At 42.5% G+C, this 16156-nt stretch overlaps 1 protein-coding gene across 3 annotated transcripts in view; it reads right to left on the bottom strand.

Annotated features, from left to right (window-relative positions):
* Positions 1-16156, bottom strand: part of col12a1b (collagen, type XII, alpha 1b) — a 151852-nt gene that overhangs the window by 17340 nt on the left and 118356 nt on the right. For all 3 annotated transcript variants that reach the window (XM_085381195.1, XM_085381194.1, XM_085381193.1), the window contains exons 60-63: positions 14669-14811; positions 12885-12994; positions 3374-3532; positions 1404-1481 (exon numbers count right to left, since the gene is read on the bottom strand). In XM_085381195.1, the coding sequence (XP_085237321.1) occupies positions 1404-1481; positions 3374-3532; positions 12885-12994; positions 14669-14811 (490 nt within the window). The remainder of the gene's footprint in view (positions 1-1403; positions 1482-3373; positions 3533-12884; positions 12995-14668; positions 14812-16156) is intronic.

The raw sequence follows: 16156 nt of genomic DNA, 5'->3' as shown, positions 1-16156 counted from the left end.
GCTCACTAAAGCATGCATTTGGAGTACGTGCAGAATGTGGTTTGGCACCGTCCTGCTGAAATTCATCAAGATTTTCTCCAAAGTCTTCTGCCATGTAGCATTAATGGTGCCTTCATAGATGTGCAAGTTACCTGTACTGTACCATACTTTGAACTTTGCTCAAAAAGTTTTTGTCTCTTTAGTGGAGAGGATGCAGCGTCTATGAACGATTTGATCGACCACAGGAAATGTTTTTAAATTTTGAGTCCGTGTTAAATGGGATAAGTCCACAAAAGATGGTTTCATTTCTGAATCTCACTCCTATATATATATATATATATATATATATCTTTTTTCTTTTTTTCACAATTTTTAATTATATAAAAATTTAATTACATGTCAAATCAATGTTTTTTTGCACTTCAGTTTCTTTGGAAACCTAGCTATGATAACGGGACACCCAGTTCATGTTGTTGTTGTTTTTTTTTAAATAAAATGTAAGTACTGAACATAATTCAGCTTAGATTATTAAATAAATCAGCATCTTATGTGTGCTCTGAAAACTTTTTATTTTCCCACAGTTCACTGTGCTTTTTTTTTAAGCTGGCTCACACGCCACTGCATATCATATATACCCAGTTTATTTCCCTCTGTGATTCGAGCCGGTTCTGACTCTGATTACAAGTCCTCTGCTTTGATCTGCTGCTGGGTCTAAAAATCCCTTCAAAGGCAAATCAAGGTCACACTTCTGCCTGCTAAGTGTTACAGTACAAACACACTCGTCTGTGTTTTACCATCACTTTTAACTGTGACTAAATGCATCAATAAAGTTTTTGTGCATTGTTCCTTGGTCTGGTTTCTTTCAGAGAATCAGCTGGCCTAATAGCACCCCTTTATGAGATGATCAACATCCCCAAGATGCTCCATAGATGGAAAAAAAGCCAAACACAGAAAAGTGTACACTTACAAGCCAGTGTGAGTTTCTGAGATATATGGGTCGTTTATTGCTGGACGTAGAAATTAAATTGATCTTCGTGTACCAAGACAACCTCACTACAACCTCTTCTTCACTTTCAGACTTAAAGAAAACCCAAAGTGTGCATGTGTCCAATCAGGCTGTGAAAACAGCAATGGGTTTTTTGGTGTGGGGTTTTCAAGGTTGAATAAAAAGATTATATCTGGGAAGGAAATCTTTGCACCCTATCGGCCAAAACTTCATCAGCTGTTTCTATATTCTTTAATCCCAGTAGACGTTCGGAGGAGATACTCCCCAGCACAGCTGATTATCTGGAGTCGAAGCTAGCGCCAGTTTATCATCGTCACTCAGCTGCCGATTTGAGGCTAAAGGAGCGACGACGTGCCAGAGTGGGCACATGCTAAATATGTTAGGCTCAAAGGCTTTGTGGAGGTCGGGGTTCCCTTACCCTCGATGGGAGGTCACAACATCTGTCTCGGCTGGTCCAGGCCAAGTTGCAGACAATGTCGAACATCTGGAGCTGGAACTGTGGAGAAGGGGGGGAGAAAAAAACAAAAACATGAATATGGCGTAGTGGTACATGTGTCTGTGATACACCCTCCACCGCTCCCAGAGGACATGCAGAAAAACAGCAGAGAATGAGGCACTGCCGAGTCCCATCAGCCCCGTGGAGAAAGGCTCGCATTACAACCCTGCTGATTGATTTACATGTGGCGCCATGTAAAACTCATTTCACTGTTTGAATTATCTACAACCTCTCTGTACCCCCCCCCCCCCCCCTAAAAAAAACCTTTTAATTAATTACAAAATGTTCAAAATGCTGTGGATTGTGTTCAGTTCACTCTCTGCTCATTAAAGTTTGTTCAGTATTCAAACTAAATGTACAGCAATGAATAAGAATACTGCTGACAGCAGTGCTACCCCTCAGCCTCCTAGCAGACACACCTCAGGTATCAATTTCAAAATCCTACATCGTTATCAAATCCACAAGATTCTCAGAAAACTGAGATTCAAACGATTTTTGGTAGCTGCACTGATTGTGTCAATTTGAAAATATACGTGACTACCTGCTCCAGTTATCACATTCACAAACGTAGGGGTGATGACAATACCCCACCAGCCTTTTACAGCTGAGGTAAAAAGCTGCACTGTTTGTTTTGCGCTGATAAAGTCAGCAGCAGCTAACATTTTATAATTGTGCTACTTCATTTTTCTCCACCCAGCTTTCACCTTGGTTCTTGATTTTTGTCTGTGATTCACCAAGATAACACAAATCTACCAGGCTGAATTTCATAGAACTTGTTGGTAGGGTGGTTGCCTCACAGCAATAAGGTCCTGAGTTCAATTCCGCAATCAGCCTGGGATCTTTCTGTGTGGAGTTTGCATGTCCTCCCCGTGTTTGCGTGGGTCCTCCGGCTTCCTCCCGCCGTCCAAAGACTTGCACTTAGTGGGGATAGGTTAATTGGAAACTCTAAATTGCCCAAAGGTGTGAATGTGGGAGTGAATGTGAGTGCGAATGGTTGTCTTTGTCTATGTGTTAGCCCTGCAACAGACTGGCAGCCTGTCCAGGGAGTAACCTGCCTCTCGCCCTAAAACAGCTGGGATAGGCTCCAGCACCCCTCACGACCCTGAATAGGATAAGCGGAAGCGAATGGATGGATGGTGATGGGAGGGTTGGGTGTCGGAACTAGTAAATAAACCCCAGTTTTAAGTTTTAGTTTTGACAGAAATTTTTTATTTGTTATTTTGTTTTTTTGCCAGTTTAGTGAGAATTCAACACTGTACAATGCGAACTTGTGAGGCTGCTGAACAAAGCATCTTTAAACAGAGAGTTCAAACACAGACACAGACATCAGCATGATGGTGAATGTAGTGCTGTAGAGAACTGACACTTACGTGGAAGCCTCACTTCCTGTTTTTTGTAACACTCTGATGTAACGAGTCTTCTCGACAGCTAGTTCAGTTAGCCACGTATTGCTAAACTCTTCTGTCACCCAGTTTATAAGCTGTGCACCCTGATTGTTTAATATCTAACTGTTGGTAACTGATTTAGAGTGGAAGGCATGCATCAACTGAAGAAACCTAACAAGGTGATTTTGCATGTTTAGTATGTGAGCAGTGAGGGAAAGCAGGCTGCAAACAAAGGCAGTTTTTTTTTGTCTGCTGGCATGTTAGAAAAGTCTTACTGTATCACCCAACCCTACTTTAAAAGTAGGACCAGAAGATGCTAAAGATCAACAAACTCTTATTGATTACCTGGATTATATAAAGAAACAGATGAAATCTGTGTCAATTTAATTTGTTTTGAAATGTGTGTACTATTTGCAGTCAAAGTAAAATAGAGATAAAATAGAGAAAATCATTTGTGTCGGTAGATAACATCAGTCTCCTGTTTGTGTGAACGCAGAGTTCACTTACAGTTGCCGATTCTCCTTTGGAGCCGATGGATTTGGACATCTTGCCCAGGACCTGGTAGCCGTCGCTGGACATGTTTCCAGCGGCCTTGATCGGCTTCTCCGCCACTACCTGGCAGTCGATGTTGAGCTGGACGTTGGTGGGTGAAACCAGGATGTGCAGCTTCAGACAGAAAGAGAAAGGAAGGAGAGATTTTATTGGCGCATTCTTTGTTCTACGACCATGTGCCATGTCTGGTTTTCATCCTCGCAGCCTGCACATTATTAGGTTTTGCCGAGGCCATGGCGGAGGCTGCGGGTGAACAGGCTCGATCATGCAGAAGTATACGAGCGCTCACATGGAGGGAAAACAGCACTTCTCCTCTGTCCATTCAGAAAGAGGGGATTCTCCATCATGTTCTAAAGACATCCCTGCAGTGCTTTGGATTTTGACCTTTTAAACTCTTTCTTGTTACTGCCCTGCAAATATGAGTATTTCACAAGGAAACATCCGTTTTCCATTTTCCATGTCCTTGCGGGATCATGTTTAAAGATGCCAAATAAAAGGAAACCCTTTAACTTTTATCAATGCTGCTTCCATTTTCCTCGTGACATGCCAAGAATGAGAATGTGTTGAAACTCCCAAATAATAAACCAAATATTTACCACTTACATTTAAAACGTCCCATGTGTTTATACTACAGGTTTACTTTGCACAGGAAGTCTATGGAACTTTTGGATAAACCACCATCTTAACCACCACCACCACCGTCCTCTCATTTTAAATAGTTCCAACCTATTTACAAGATTATTATTAAACTATTAAACTCTGTTATTAAACCTTTTTTACCGTGTCCTGACTCGAGGGCAGACGAGTCATCCTGCTAAACTGAGCAAACTGGAGGGCTCCTCGCTGAAGCTGCACTCTGGTAGTCAGAGGCGACGTTAAAGCAAAAGCCTTCAATAATTACACCTAATCCACTTAATTACAAGCATCTACATAAAACTCAGCTGCTAATGAGCTCCTCAGCATTTGGTTAAGTGCAGCTGCGTAGAATGTGTCTGAAAGATGAATGTCAGTCTGAGTTTTGTGCGGTTCTGGCCAACACCAGGGGAATAATGTGAAATCAAACCAAAAACCATTAGACCCAAGGTGCGAATGTGCCTTTAGGCTCCGATGTTCTAACAGCTTTTTAAAAATTTGTAAAACATTTATTGTTTCACTTCAACGCGACACCTAAATATTTCTGACATTCATGCTACATTTTCTTACTTTTTGAAGCTATTAAACAGATTATTTTGAATTAAGTTGAACTATTGTGGGATAATTAATAACCACAAGGAAAACGGCTCTCTCAGCTTTCATCTGTCCAAACACTGCAAGCGTTTCATTCAGTAACTTTTTGCTTTTCTGATAAATACCCACCACTGGCATCATTATTTATACCAGTGTACTGTGAAGTCACAGGTTTGCAGAGTTAAAGTTGTTCACTGTAAACCAGAGAATATTTAAAGGTACGCGTCGGTGCAGACGCAGGTCCAGAGACTTGTGAACAAATCGTTTTATCTGCTCAAAGATTCCTCCATCTAATTGAAATATTCCAGATTCAGCTGGAAATGCTCATCGAGAGGCCAAATCTACCCTGAATTCTTTCCTTCTCTCTCACCGATGGACTTCGTACAACTCCAAACAGTAAAATAACTGTGGCAGCTCCGCCATACACACAACACCACAATTTGCATTTCTCCTCAGTCACGTCACCCTCGCCGCATCGTGTCGTCATTTTGTGGTGGAGCATCAGCGCCGCCTTTGCAGCGGCTTTTCCTCGAAGCGAGTCGGGCTGCATAGAGGGAAAACGTGACCTCTACAAAGCCACAGAGTGGCGGCAGCGAGGGCGGCTCGCTGCTTGTGGTCAGTCATGTTTAACAGAACGCAGTAGCACCGAGGTGTCCAAGAAACACTTCATGGAGGGAAACGCAGCGTTTGAGACATTTATCTGCTTTTCATGAAGTCAGCAGGTACCATTAAAGCTTCAGCATGTCAACGCTTTAACTGGACTCGCTCTTCTGTTAAATTTAAAGGATTTTAAAAGCCAGTAAGAGCACTGATATGATCACACTGAAGCTGCCAGTACTGAAACATGAACAGCTTTGTGCCAAAAGTGAGAGCATACAGTATTTCATTCTCTTCAGGCTGGAAAAATCCTCAGAGATTCAGAGGAAAGTCTGATACATGGCTGTAAAACACGAGCTGATGTATTGTCCTTGTGTGGATGCTGTTGTGGTTAATATCAGCCAAAATAAAGGCGCTGCTGAAGACGGGACTTCATGATTGAAACTGAAACACGGTTCCATAAAGCCTTAATTAACCCTGTACACGCCACTCTGTAGAAACATGCGAGTGTATTTTATTATGATGTGATCTATGAATGTTTTTGTTCATCTTTCTAAACATTAAACGTGTGCAATCTTTGTTTGGAAAGCATCTATATCATTCATTTTATGGGTTTCTTTGAAGAGATTTGTCTTCAGGAGGTGCAGAGAGTAACAGACAATCCAGCAACCTTCCTTATTCTTTACAAAATACTCAAAGTTTGGTAACAGCAGTAAATCGTAGCAACAACAAGTCATGAAACCAGAGTGTCTGACTAAATGCTCTTCTTCCCTCCTTTACTTACGATGAAAAATGGACCAATTACAGCTGCCAGTTTACAAGCTTCTCTGCCATTGTTGGAAAGCCCCTTAAACCATTCATACCAAAGTCTGGATGTAACGTTTGAGCTCCAGGCTGTTACGTGACGATGTTTACACGAGCAGAGATGAAAGCGTGTGCCGAGGCCGTACACGCCCTCGCTCTGTTCATCTGACCTCAGGTCAGCAGGACAAGTTCCACATTTATGTGCCGTCGCTGGAGTTGAATTTATTTCGACAGCACAAGGCACACAGGGACACTGAAGCCTGTCCTTATAAGGCTTTGAACAGCTGGGAATGTGATCCCTGGTAGTAAAGGGGTGAGTTCAGGAGTGTCCCTATACAAATCACTTTACTAACAACATCCTCTGTGGATGTGCTCAGTAAAGCTAGTACTCAACTTTAGTGGGACAAAGCTCTCCACTCTCCGAGACAAAACTGCTTCTTCCATCAGTCTGTAAACATGCTCATTTCTGCTGTTTGCATCGAACATTTTAACATTAATGTCTGTAGGAACTGACTTAGTGTTGGAGCCTGCCTCAAGTGGCCATTAGAGGAACTGCAGTTTGAAGAACAGCTCAGGTCCAGAGAGCTGAAAGCTGAGTTAATAAGCTGACTAATATTGGACGAGTTAAAGCTGATATGTTGAAGTGAAGATGAAAAATAAGGCGTCATTCACTTCACGAACCTCAATAAAGTTCAGTGAGTACACAGTTTGATCGTTTTTCTTCTCCAGTCTTCTTTTTCTGCCATCATCCTGCTCATGGATGGTCCTACATTACTTCATCCCTTTCTTCTGGTCACGACTTCAGCCTCGAGAACAGTAAACTGACATTTCCCTCCTCTGCTGAGGCAACATTCACTTCTTTGGAAAGTAGAAATGAGGTTTGTGCACATGTGCAGTTTCAAGATAGCTGAGATTCATAAAAAAAACCCCAAACATGTCAGGCATAGTATAAAGAATATTTATGCACTTTCCTTCCCTGAATTCAGTTTTATCCATCTGGCTCCAGCTGTATAATCTCTGAGATGTTTCTATTAGTCAGAGCATCTTTATTTCGCGTCTTTTCGCGTCTTCCTGTCAGAGCTACAGCTACTGGCTGGCCCGTTAATCGATTTCTCTGCAGTTACTTGGCACAGATCGTCCGATGATGGCTTGTTTATTCGCTTATGCAAACGTTGTTTGGGCCTGTCAGGGGCAGCGGTGCTATAAACCCTTAAGGTATCTGCAATAAATCTGACGTTTTCATGGATCTCTGCTGTTAAACACATCTGAGGAAAGATTTCAGGGATGCTTCCAGTGCTGAGCAAGTTGGTTGGTAAAGCGCTGAGAGGGGAAAAGGATTAGTGGAGTCTAAGCGTGGTGATGTGGCCGACGTCTTTTACTGACAACAGCTCAGTAAATCTGGTTCAGCAACAGCTGCGCTCAGGCTAAAGCACAATTTTAAATCAACTCCTTTCTCTGACAAGCTTTTAAATCTTAAAGTTTCTTCAGTTCAGCTGGTTTTAATTGCTGCTGCTGGAGAGATCTAAAAGCCATTGTGTTGTCCATGTGTCCACCACACAGTAGAGCAGCGTAGCCCCGAGCTAAAATTGACCTCTGACCGCTTCAAAGACGAAAAATTTCCCCTCAAGATCCAGTTCTGCATGTTTTAAGGGTTTTATCACACTAAGAACATGTGGGACTCTGACTCGGTGAATCTGCATTTTAAAAGACATTATTTTTATGCCTTCTGTTAAAGAAAAGCTGACTTAAAAGTCCAGGATACAGTCCACTTGTATCCCAGCACCAAACAACTTTTCAACAGAGGTTAAAAGTCACCATACAATCATGATAAAGTTGTGGCACACTCATTATCACCATTACCATGATCAACTGATTCATTCTAATTAACTCTAATTCTAATTAAAGACTTTTTTGTCTTGGTTTGGGTAAATAGTGCAGTTCGATCACATGAACATCAGTAACCAATAGGAGTGCTCTCTCCATGCTCTCAGGCAGCACCGTGTCCGGTCGAGGCGCCTTCCCTTTTTCCCTTTTGTTTTCTTTGCCAGATCAAAGCCATGAGCTCCTTCTGTTTCTGCTTCGTTTGTCAATTGTTTTTCTTCATGTAAATTTCCACAGAGCATGATGGGAAAAAAAATCTCAAAAGGAATCTGACCGTAGCATTGCAAGCAGTGGCCCTGCATGATCGCTGGCCTCCCCAAAAACCAAACTCTGACTCATCTTTAGATCTGAGACGGTGCCAGACTCCAGTCTTTCCAAACTGGCTCCAGTGTGCTGCAGGCATGAGAAGCATCCTGAAGTCAAGCTGTGTTTTCGCCATGTCTGAGCTCCAATTACTGATCACACAAGAAGAGCTTAGCACCGGCACTGTGGTGATGGGAAACCTTTATATTTCATCAAAATTCTGAGACTTGCACCAATGACAGGGGAGGTAAAGACATCTCAACTTTGTGGCAAGTTGAAGACTCACCAAATACCATAAAGGAATGGCATTTGTGTCAACCGCACATTGATATTACAATACAGAACTTGACAAATAGAAACTTACTTGCTATACTAGCTTTGCCAACCACTTATTCTCCAATTCAGATATAAAAAAAAGAAGAAAAACTAATCTATATCCTATTTATTCAGTTTTTACCACATGTTCTTTTTCAATGAACCCCAAGCCTTTTGCACAGCTCCCAGAATGTGAGCATCATCACCGGACGTCAACAGCCCTCAGCCTGAGTGTCAGGAGAAGTTGGCTAATGCTGTCATGGTCCTAAGTACGCTAAAGAGGCACTTAGAAACAAACCTTCCAAGAAACTTGACCTCCTGCAACTCTGAAACACAGTCAAACTGAGTAAAAGTATCTGATAATGCAAAGGACCCAGATTTCTATGCAGATGTGATGCTAATCCAAAGATTCTTCATCAGCGTTATCAAGATAAGAAAAGAGCAGACACCCTTTTTGCAGATACAAATAAAGTTTTGTCTTAAAATGTTTGGCTTTCTCTTCTGTGTGCTTTGGCTACAAAAAGCCTTTAAATGTGAAGATTCTGGAATAACTTGTCTGTCAGACTGTAAATCCAGCACACAAGCAAACCCATCTGCAGATGCAACTAATTATGATGCTCTGGGTTTTGCCTCATATCTCAGGACACAGCTTCACATCTGCAGATCAGCCCTTTTTTGTGTTTTGCATTCATTTTTCATATTGCCTGATGAAGGCACTTTTCTTGAGTCCGTGCCACCCCATCCGTTAGCATATTACAGCTTTTGCTGTGATATGCTAACGGATGGGGTGGGGTTAGCATATCACAGCTTTTTCACATCATCAGTTCACTTTCACACAACACGATGCCAAGGTTAACATCGTGAGATCCGCCTCTATCTGACAGGTGCTGGCGCTCTGGTCCGGCTGAAGACAAAAAGGATGGGTAGCGTTTACAGTGTTTTCTGCTTCTTATTATCTCGCATCAGTTAAATCCTTTGATACATCTCCCTCTGAAAATCCCTGCCATCTGGCAAGTGCAAAAACAGCCTGGGTTTCCCTTCTTTTTTTCCCTTGCATGCAAAGAGTTATTCATTTATAAATATACATTGTTTGCATATTACAGAAATAAAATGGGTCTGATACACTCCCACAGCTCTCCAGGCCACCATTTGGACACTCTGAAATGAAGAATCTACTTTTTTTTGTTTAAAGCAGAAATCTGTGTGGTGAAATGGTGACCTCCTGAACTCCAAAATAGCCAGGTCACTATTTTTTTTTTTTTTTAAGTTTCCTGTTACAACTTTCTGACCTTTGCATTCACATCCGTTAAATCATTAGGCTGGTTCCTGTGTGTGAGGATGCAGATTTGGCATGAAATCTATAGAAGTCTGCTCCAAAACTGCAACTTTTTTCTTTTTTCTCTATGACAAAAAGAAAAAGGAGGAGAAAAAGGCATTTCTCAGTATTATCAGATGTAGTGAAGATCATCTACAGACTAAAATCAACCACACACTCCACTGTTAGTACAGTTCAGAGCGAGAGGCCTTAAAGCCTTCCTGCTGACACTCTTATCCCACCCTGGGAGGTAAAACCGCAGAGCTGCGGTCGGCTACCAGAAGAGGTAAAACCGAGCGCTGCCTCCTTAAACTCCTCGTGGTCCCGCCTCCCTGCTGGCACTCTTCAGCTGCACTGATGTAATTGTTTAATAGAAATAGCAGTGACCCAGTATTTTCCAGTCGAGCGTCCCAGCGGCGACTGCAGTGCGCTTTTAAAGATCTCCCCTTCTAAGAGGAGCTTATGGATGAAACTCATGAAACTTTAAGATATTGTTGAAAGGACTGTCCACACCGCTTCTCCCAGCAGTGCTTCCTGTAAATGTGTTGCTATCAGCACCACGGCTCAGACCTAATCTAGAGCATGAAACACAGTAGCTCTGAGTGGAAACTGTCTTTAAAGCCCAACGACACACTAAGAAAATCTCTTACATCAGGTTCGAACTGCTGAAGTGTGATGCTGATGACAAATCTGTCTTCGTTGGTGGGCCTGAAAGTAAAAGGGTAAGCCGAGCTGCAGTAATCGGCTGAGAATCCAGGAAGACAAAAGTTGTCCAGCTCTCTCAGACTCTGCCTCATCCTCATCACTGTCTGCACAATCCTTTCTTTGTATTGTTTAGTTTATGCTCTCAACAGTTGCAAAGCGTATTTCATCTTATTATAATTCAGTCACTAACACGCATGTTGTGGCTTGGGAGTAAGGCCATGATGATGAGAGGAAAAATAAAGAGGCTTCTGCTGCATTCAGGTAAAGCTTTTTGGGGTGTTTCTTTTGGCATCTTGTCCATGCCCTGTGTTTGCCCTGTGTTTCATAACGTGAAGGTGGTGGTGTTTGCTTTAAATTTTCAGATGCGGTGCGTGTCTGTGTAAAGTTTGTTGGGAGCATGTGCTTTGTTCTTTGTTCTGTTTGTGATTTTAAACTGCCTCCTCGTGTGCAAGTGTAGACATCCACTGATTAGGATGAGCCAGAAGGAAAAGAGAGCCAGACAATCCAGCCGGACTGGCTTTTGTCTCGCGGGATTCTCAGACCAGATGTGCCAGATCAGTCGATTACGTCATGATTATTCTGCGGTGAAAATTTGCAGATACAGATATATCTAAAAATGCTGTACATAAAAGGCATTGTAGTCACCACAGAAGGCTGAACCTCACGATATTAACAAATACAGCTGGTGGCATTTCTTATCAACTCTCTTACAGTTATACAACAGTTATACACCAGTACAAAACTGACAATGATCAACCAAAAACCAACATTTTCTGAGCAGTGTTACAAGTGTATGTATGTATCGTACATGTGCTGGCACATCAATCATCCGGTTACTGCATTTTTTTCTTTTCATCTACAACCTACGTATTTAATCTACTCTCTCTTCTCTGATTGGCTGTCAAAGTTCATCTACACACAATCAAACATGCTCTCTCCTCCACCACCACCAAGATTTTTCCTTGGTTGTTGTTTGAAACGTTCTTTACAAGTTATTGGTTGAGCTAGAATTCACCTGCAGTCCTGTTATTTCAGTAATGAGTAAGTTCAGAAGCCCAAATCCAACAGCCTGCTGAGTGGTTGGATGCTCGATTGTCCAGGAAAGGAAGTCTGAGAAAGTTCTTTCTGTTTACACGTATGTAGCATTTTCAGTGGGAGAAAGCAGCCCGTTCTCACTCCCGAGGCGTAACATGTCGACGTTTTGTCACGTCCCGCGGCGTTCCTGAGGAATGCGAAAGGAGACCTTCGGCGTTCTTATGGTACGCGGCGAATCCAGTGCAATGACGCTCCCGCGGTAATAGACGTTCCAGCCCTGTATTCCAGCCCTAAACCTAACCTTATCCCTAGCCCTGACCATAACCTTATTCCTGATCTTAACCAGGACTATAATGATGTTAAATAGCGTGTTTCTGAGTGATTTGAAGAAAAAGAGCGAACATGTGTAGATGGAGTCCAGACGGTTCTCATATTTCCTCTTTTTTCCGAGGTCGTCATTTAGGAACGTGGTGGGTAGCCGAAAACGTAATATGTTGACGATTTGTCACCTAGCGTAAAATGTTACGCTTTGGGAGTGAGAACGTGTTGGAGAAAGATGACTTCTCCCATTTCATTGACTAATTGATGGACATTTTTCTGAGCCAGCACATTTTGTTAGCTTTTGAGGAGTTGTCTTTTTAATGTTTAGCTTGAGGCAAAAGCAGTGTGTGTAACTCAAACTGCAAAAAAACATAATCTCAAAGATGAAAATAACAGTTACTTAAGAGCCACAGGAGAAGATCCTCATGAATGATCTCATTTGTTTTCAAAGGAGTTTTAAAGATTGAATAGCAAACCATCCCACATACAAAGCTACATCATACCTCCACCTAATCAGACCTGCTCAGCTCATGTCAGGCTGTCTATTGATCATTTTATAACATCCAGGAGATGCAGATGGCAACCATGTTTGAAGTGCGTGTAATCACAAGCAGTTGCTGCTCTGCGTTTTACAACCTGCAGAGGACCATCTGTTCATGTGAGCCAACATAACTCCTCAGGAACACGTCTGCAGTTTGCATGTGAGGTGCTCTGGCTGTAATATACAGCATATTTGGAATCTTAGGCATGTGCGGGTTCTGTATGACCTCGAGAAGTCCAGCGAGATCAAAGAGGAGCGCTTCGATTCATGTGTCAAGCCTCAGTCAAGCCACGGACCAAAAAAAGTTACATAACTCAAACATTAAAGACAATCTTGGCTTCATTCTCCTCAATTTAAATATGCAATATGTTAGAATTCACATGTGGACAGTCTCCACTGAAAGATTAATGACTTCTGCTTACCTTGTGGAAGCTTCCATGGAAGATCTTCTTCACTTCCCTCGTGTCAAATGTGACTCTCTGTAGCTCGCCGCTTTCGTCTTTGTTGTAGAATGAAACGGTCTGGCTGGATGCTGAGCAGGGACAGAAGAATAAATTACATTAGAATTAAGTTGTAGGAATACTCAGGTTCAGTCTCAAAAGAAATCTGCTCGAGCTTTTCAACTGGACTCATCAAGAAACAGTCATTCACACTCACGTTCATTTCTATACAAATGACACCCCATTTTATGTATCTATGAAAACAGATGACACATCACTACAGGCATGTCTTAAAGACACAAAGGCCTGGATTACCTGTAATTTTCCACTTTTAAACTCAGACAAAACTGAACTTTTTTCGTGTTTGTCCCAAAAATCTGTCTGTCTAACCAGATATTTTATCTCAGTTGCCACCGCTCAAATCTCTGAAGCACGTCTAATCAGATACATTACTGATAGCTTCCAGTTCCACTTCTTTTTGACCAGGATGTGTAATTCAACTCTCATCTTGATCAGATCTCTTGGATTTGATCTTGGTCGACATTTTTTCATCTGTGTAATATTGCCAAAATTAGAAACATCCTCTCTCAGACTGATGCTGCAAAACTATTCCTTGTATGCACTTCTAGGCTGGACTGCTGTAATTCCTTATCATCTAGATGTCCTTAAAGCAACTGTGCTGCTTTCAGCCCATTGGGAGCACCAGGGAATTCCTGCAGTCCTAAGAATTTTAGCCTGCCATGAATTTTAGAAGCAACATTATAAAAGTTAGAATGAATGTAGATGGACCACTCAGTCATCATAACTGTCACAATCTCCTACAGGCGATATATTAATGATACAAAAAACACTGATCCTGTCTGAAACGCTGTAGCTTATTTTTAACTTTGGTGTGTGTGTCAGTTATTTCAAAGACTTGATTTACCCTCTAGTGTAAGCCAGTTGTTTTGACGAGTACAACTCTGTCTGTTAGTATGAGTTTTTAAGGGTGTAGCCTTAGCAGACCTTGAAAAGTTGGGGGCAGAATGGCTCCTGGCTCTGCTGTTTCAGTTCATTCATTATTTAACCTGAAATATGTGCTAACCTCTTCATATTTTTTTATTATTATGATGGATTAGGTTTAACGAAGCCAGATAAGGAAATATATCCTAGATATGTTGAACTTGCTGTTTTAGTACAGGGCAGTTAAAGTGAATATAGTCTGTTTCTTACAGAGTTAGCACAGCCTCATTAGTGACAAAATACTTTACCTGAACCTGCCAAACACAACGACTGACACGACTTTCATATGTTTGAGTTTCTGTGAAGCTGTCAAGAGAAAGTTCTCTCAGCACAAACACTGGAAACAGGAAGACCAACTTTCGCTTTGTTGGTGCTTTGTTGTGCAACTTTGTGCCAGAAGGTTTCTCTCATGATGTCAAACCTTTAATCATGCACAGTTATAATTCATTGTAATAACTCAAGAATACAAATGTTTGTCACTGGTGGATTTTTGTTGAAATCCTGCTGACAGACAGAAACACAGGCTTTACGAGAGCCAGCTGAGCTGCTCGATGACACAACAGTTGTGCGGCGAAGGGAGTCTGCGATCAGCTCAGACCAAAGCAGCCAGAGGGCACGGCCAGCTCATTACATTACAAACTCTTCCCTGTCAGCGATCAGATATGACGCAGTGAGGCACAGCTGCTCCACAGCACACATTTCCTTGCTGCTTTTCTCTGTTTTCACACAGGCAGCACAGGATAAGAACAGAGTGCGATACTTACGGTCAAGGGTGACGCCGGTCTCTGGTTTGTGATCTTTGCTCGACACCTGCCAGATGTCGAAGGCCTCCTTGGGCGTGTCAGGCAGGAGGCGGAACATCATGATGATGGTGTAGGCGTGGGGAAGACCAAGAGGGTGGATGTCTCTGAAAAAGGAAGAAAAAACACAAAACAGCGCGTTAGATTTGAGAATGTCCGGACAGAGCGAGGACAGGTTAAACACAGCTTAAACCTTAAACAGAAGTCTGGCCTTGGGCTCAAGGATATAAGGAACAGCTTCACAGAGGCTGGAAAGTAACACGCTAGATTACATGATTTTAAACACAAGGATTGTTTTTAATACTTTGCAGTCAGTGACTGCCTGAGGTATAAAACCCATGAACATCAGAAAATGCTGCGTTTCCTCCCTCAAGATTCACGCCCAGGCCTTTACTGCATCTGCCTTCAGTTGCTGCTTGTTTGTCGGTCTCTCTGCATTCAATTTTGTCTTCAGTAACCAAAAGCTGCTCTATTAGGTTGCGATCAGGTTACTTATTTTTCCAGTTATTTTGGAGCCTATTTTAGAGTGAGGAACTATCTAAAACCTACTGAATAAAAACAATCTGTATTTCTTTTTTTTTTTTTTTTTTTTTTTTTCCTAAATGACATCAGAAACAGCAGTATGCGACATTACGTGATGGCAGAGCTTCAGTTCATCCTTTGTCATTTTTTTTTTTTTTTTTTTTTTTAATAAATAGGACAGGGGGAATGAATGAGAGAAAGAGGGGGAGAGAAAGAAAGAAAACCAAAGGGGAGAAGAGACGGTGAGAAGGGGGGGGAAGAGAGAGAAAAAAAAAAAGAACTCCTGGGTCACCTGTATGGAGAAAAAAAAAAACAAACAACAAAAAAAACAAACAGAGGAGACAGCAAACAACAAAGAGCAACATAATAATAGAGAAAACAAAGCACCATCACAATAAACTAGCTAGTCATAGATATCAATATTTACTAAATAATAAACGATATTGTGCAGCACGCAAGATAGACAGCGCACAGTGTGCTTTGAGGCAGCAGCCAAGAAAGCTTTAGTCCGCGTCTGTGAATACCCATGTGTGCATACCTGTGTGGATCAGCATGCTTGCATTCCAAAGGTTTCTCCATGTAATGATCTGCTAGGGAGTGTGGGGGGGCCACAGCCCCGTCCTCCAGGGTGTGAAGCGGGTATGGAGGAGATCAAAACTCCAGACATCCAGAGGCCCCCAGAACACAAGAGACCATGGAAGACCAACAGAGGGGCAGCCGCGCCACTGTTCCAGTAAGAGCTGAGGAGAGTCCCAGATGAGGGCTCGCCCAGCAGCCGCGGAGCAGAAGTCAGGGGGAGTTGCAGTGACGCGCCCGTGAGCTCCGCCGGCCCCCAGCTGTGCCTGAGTGACCGAGCCCCAGGCCGAGAGGCCGGGGGCACCCCACCTCCAAAGGGGCCCGAGCGAGCCCCAGGCCCCAGGCCCCGACAAG

The sequence above is a fragment of the Rhamphochromis longiceps genome, linkage group LG15 (genome assembly GCF_057381845.1).
Source record: "Rhamphochromis longiceps isolate RC_006_pf linkage group LG15, R_longiceps_female_GT1.1, whole genome shotgun sequence".
Classification (NCBI taxonomy): Eukaryota; Metazoa; Chordata; class Actinopteri; order Cichliformes; family Cichlidae; genus Rhamphochromis; species Rhamphochromis longiceps.
This window is presented reverse-complemented; position numbering and strand designations above follow the sequence as displayed.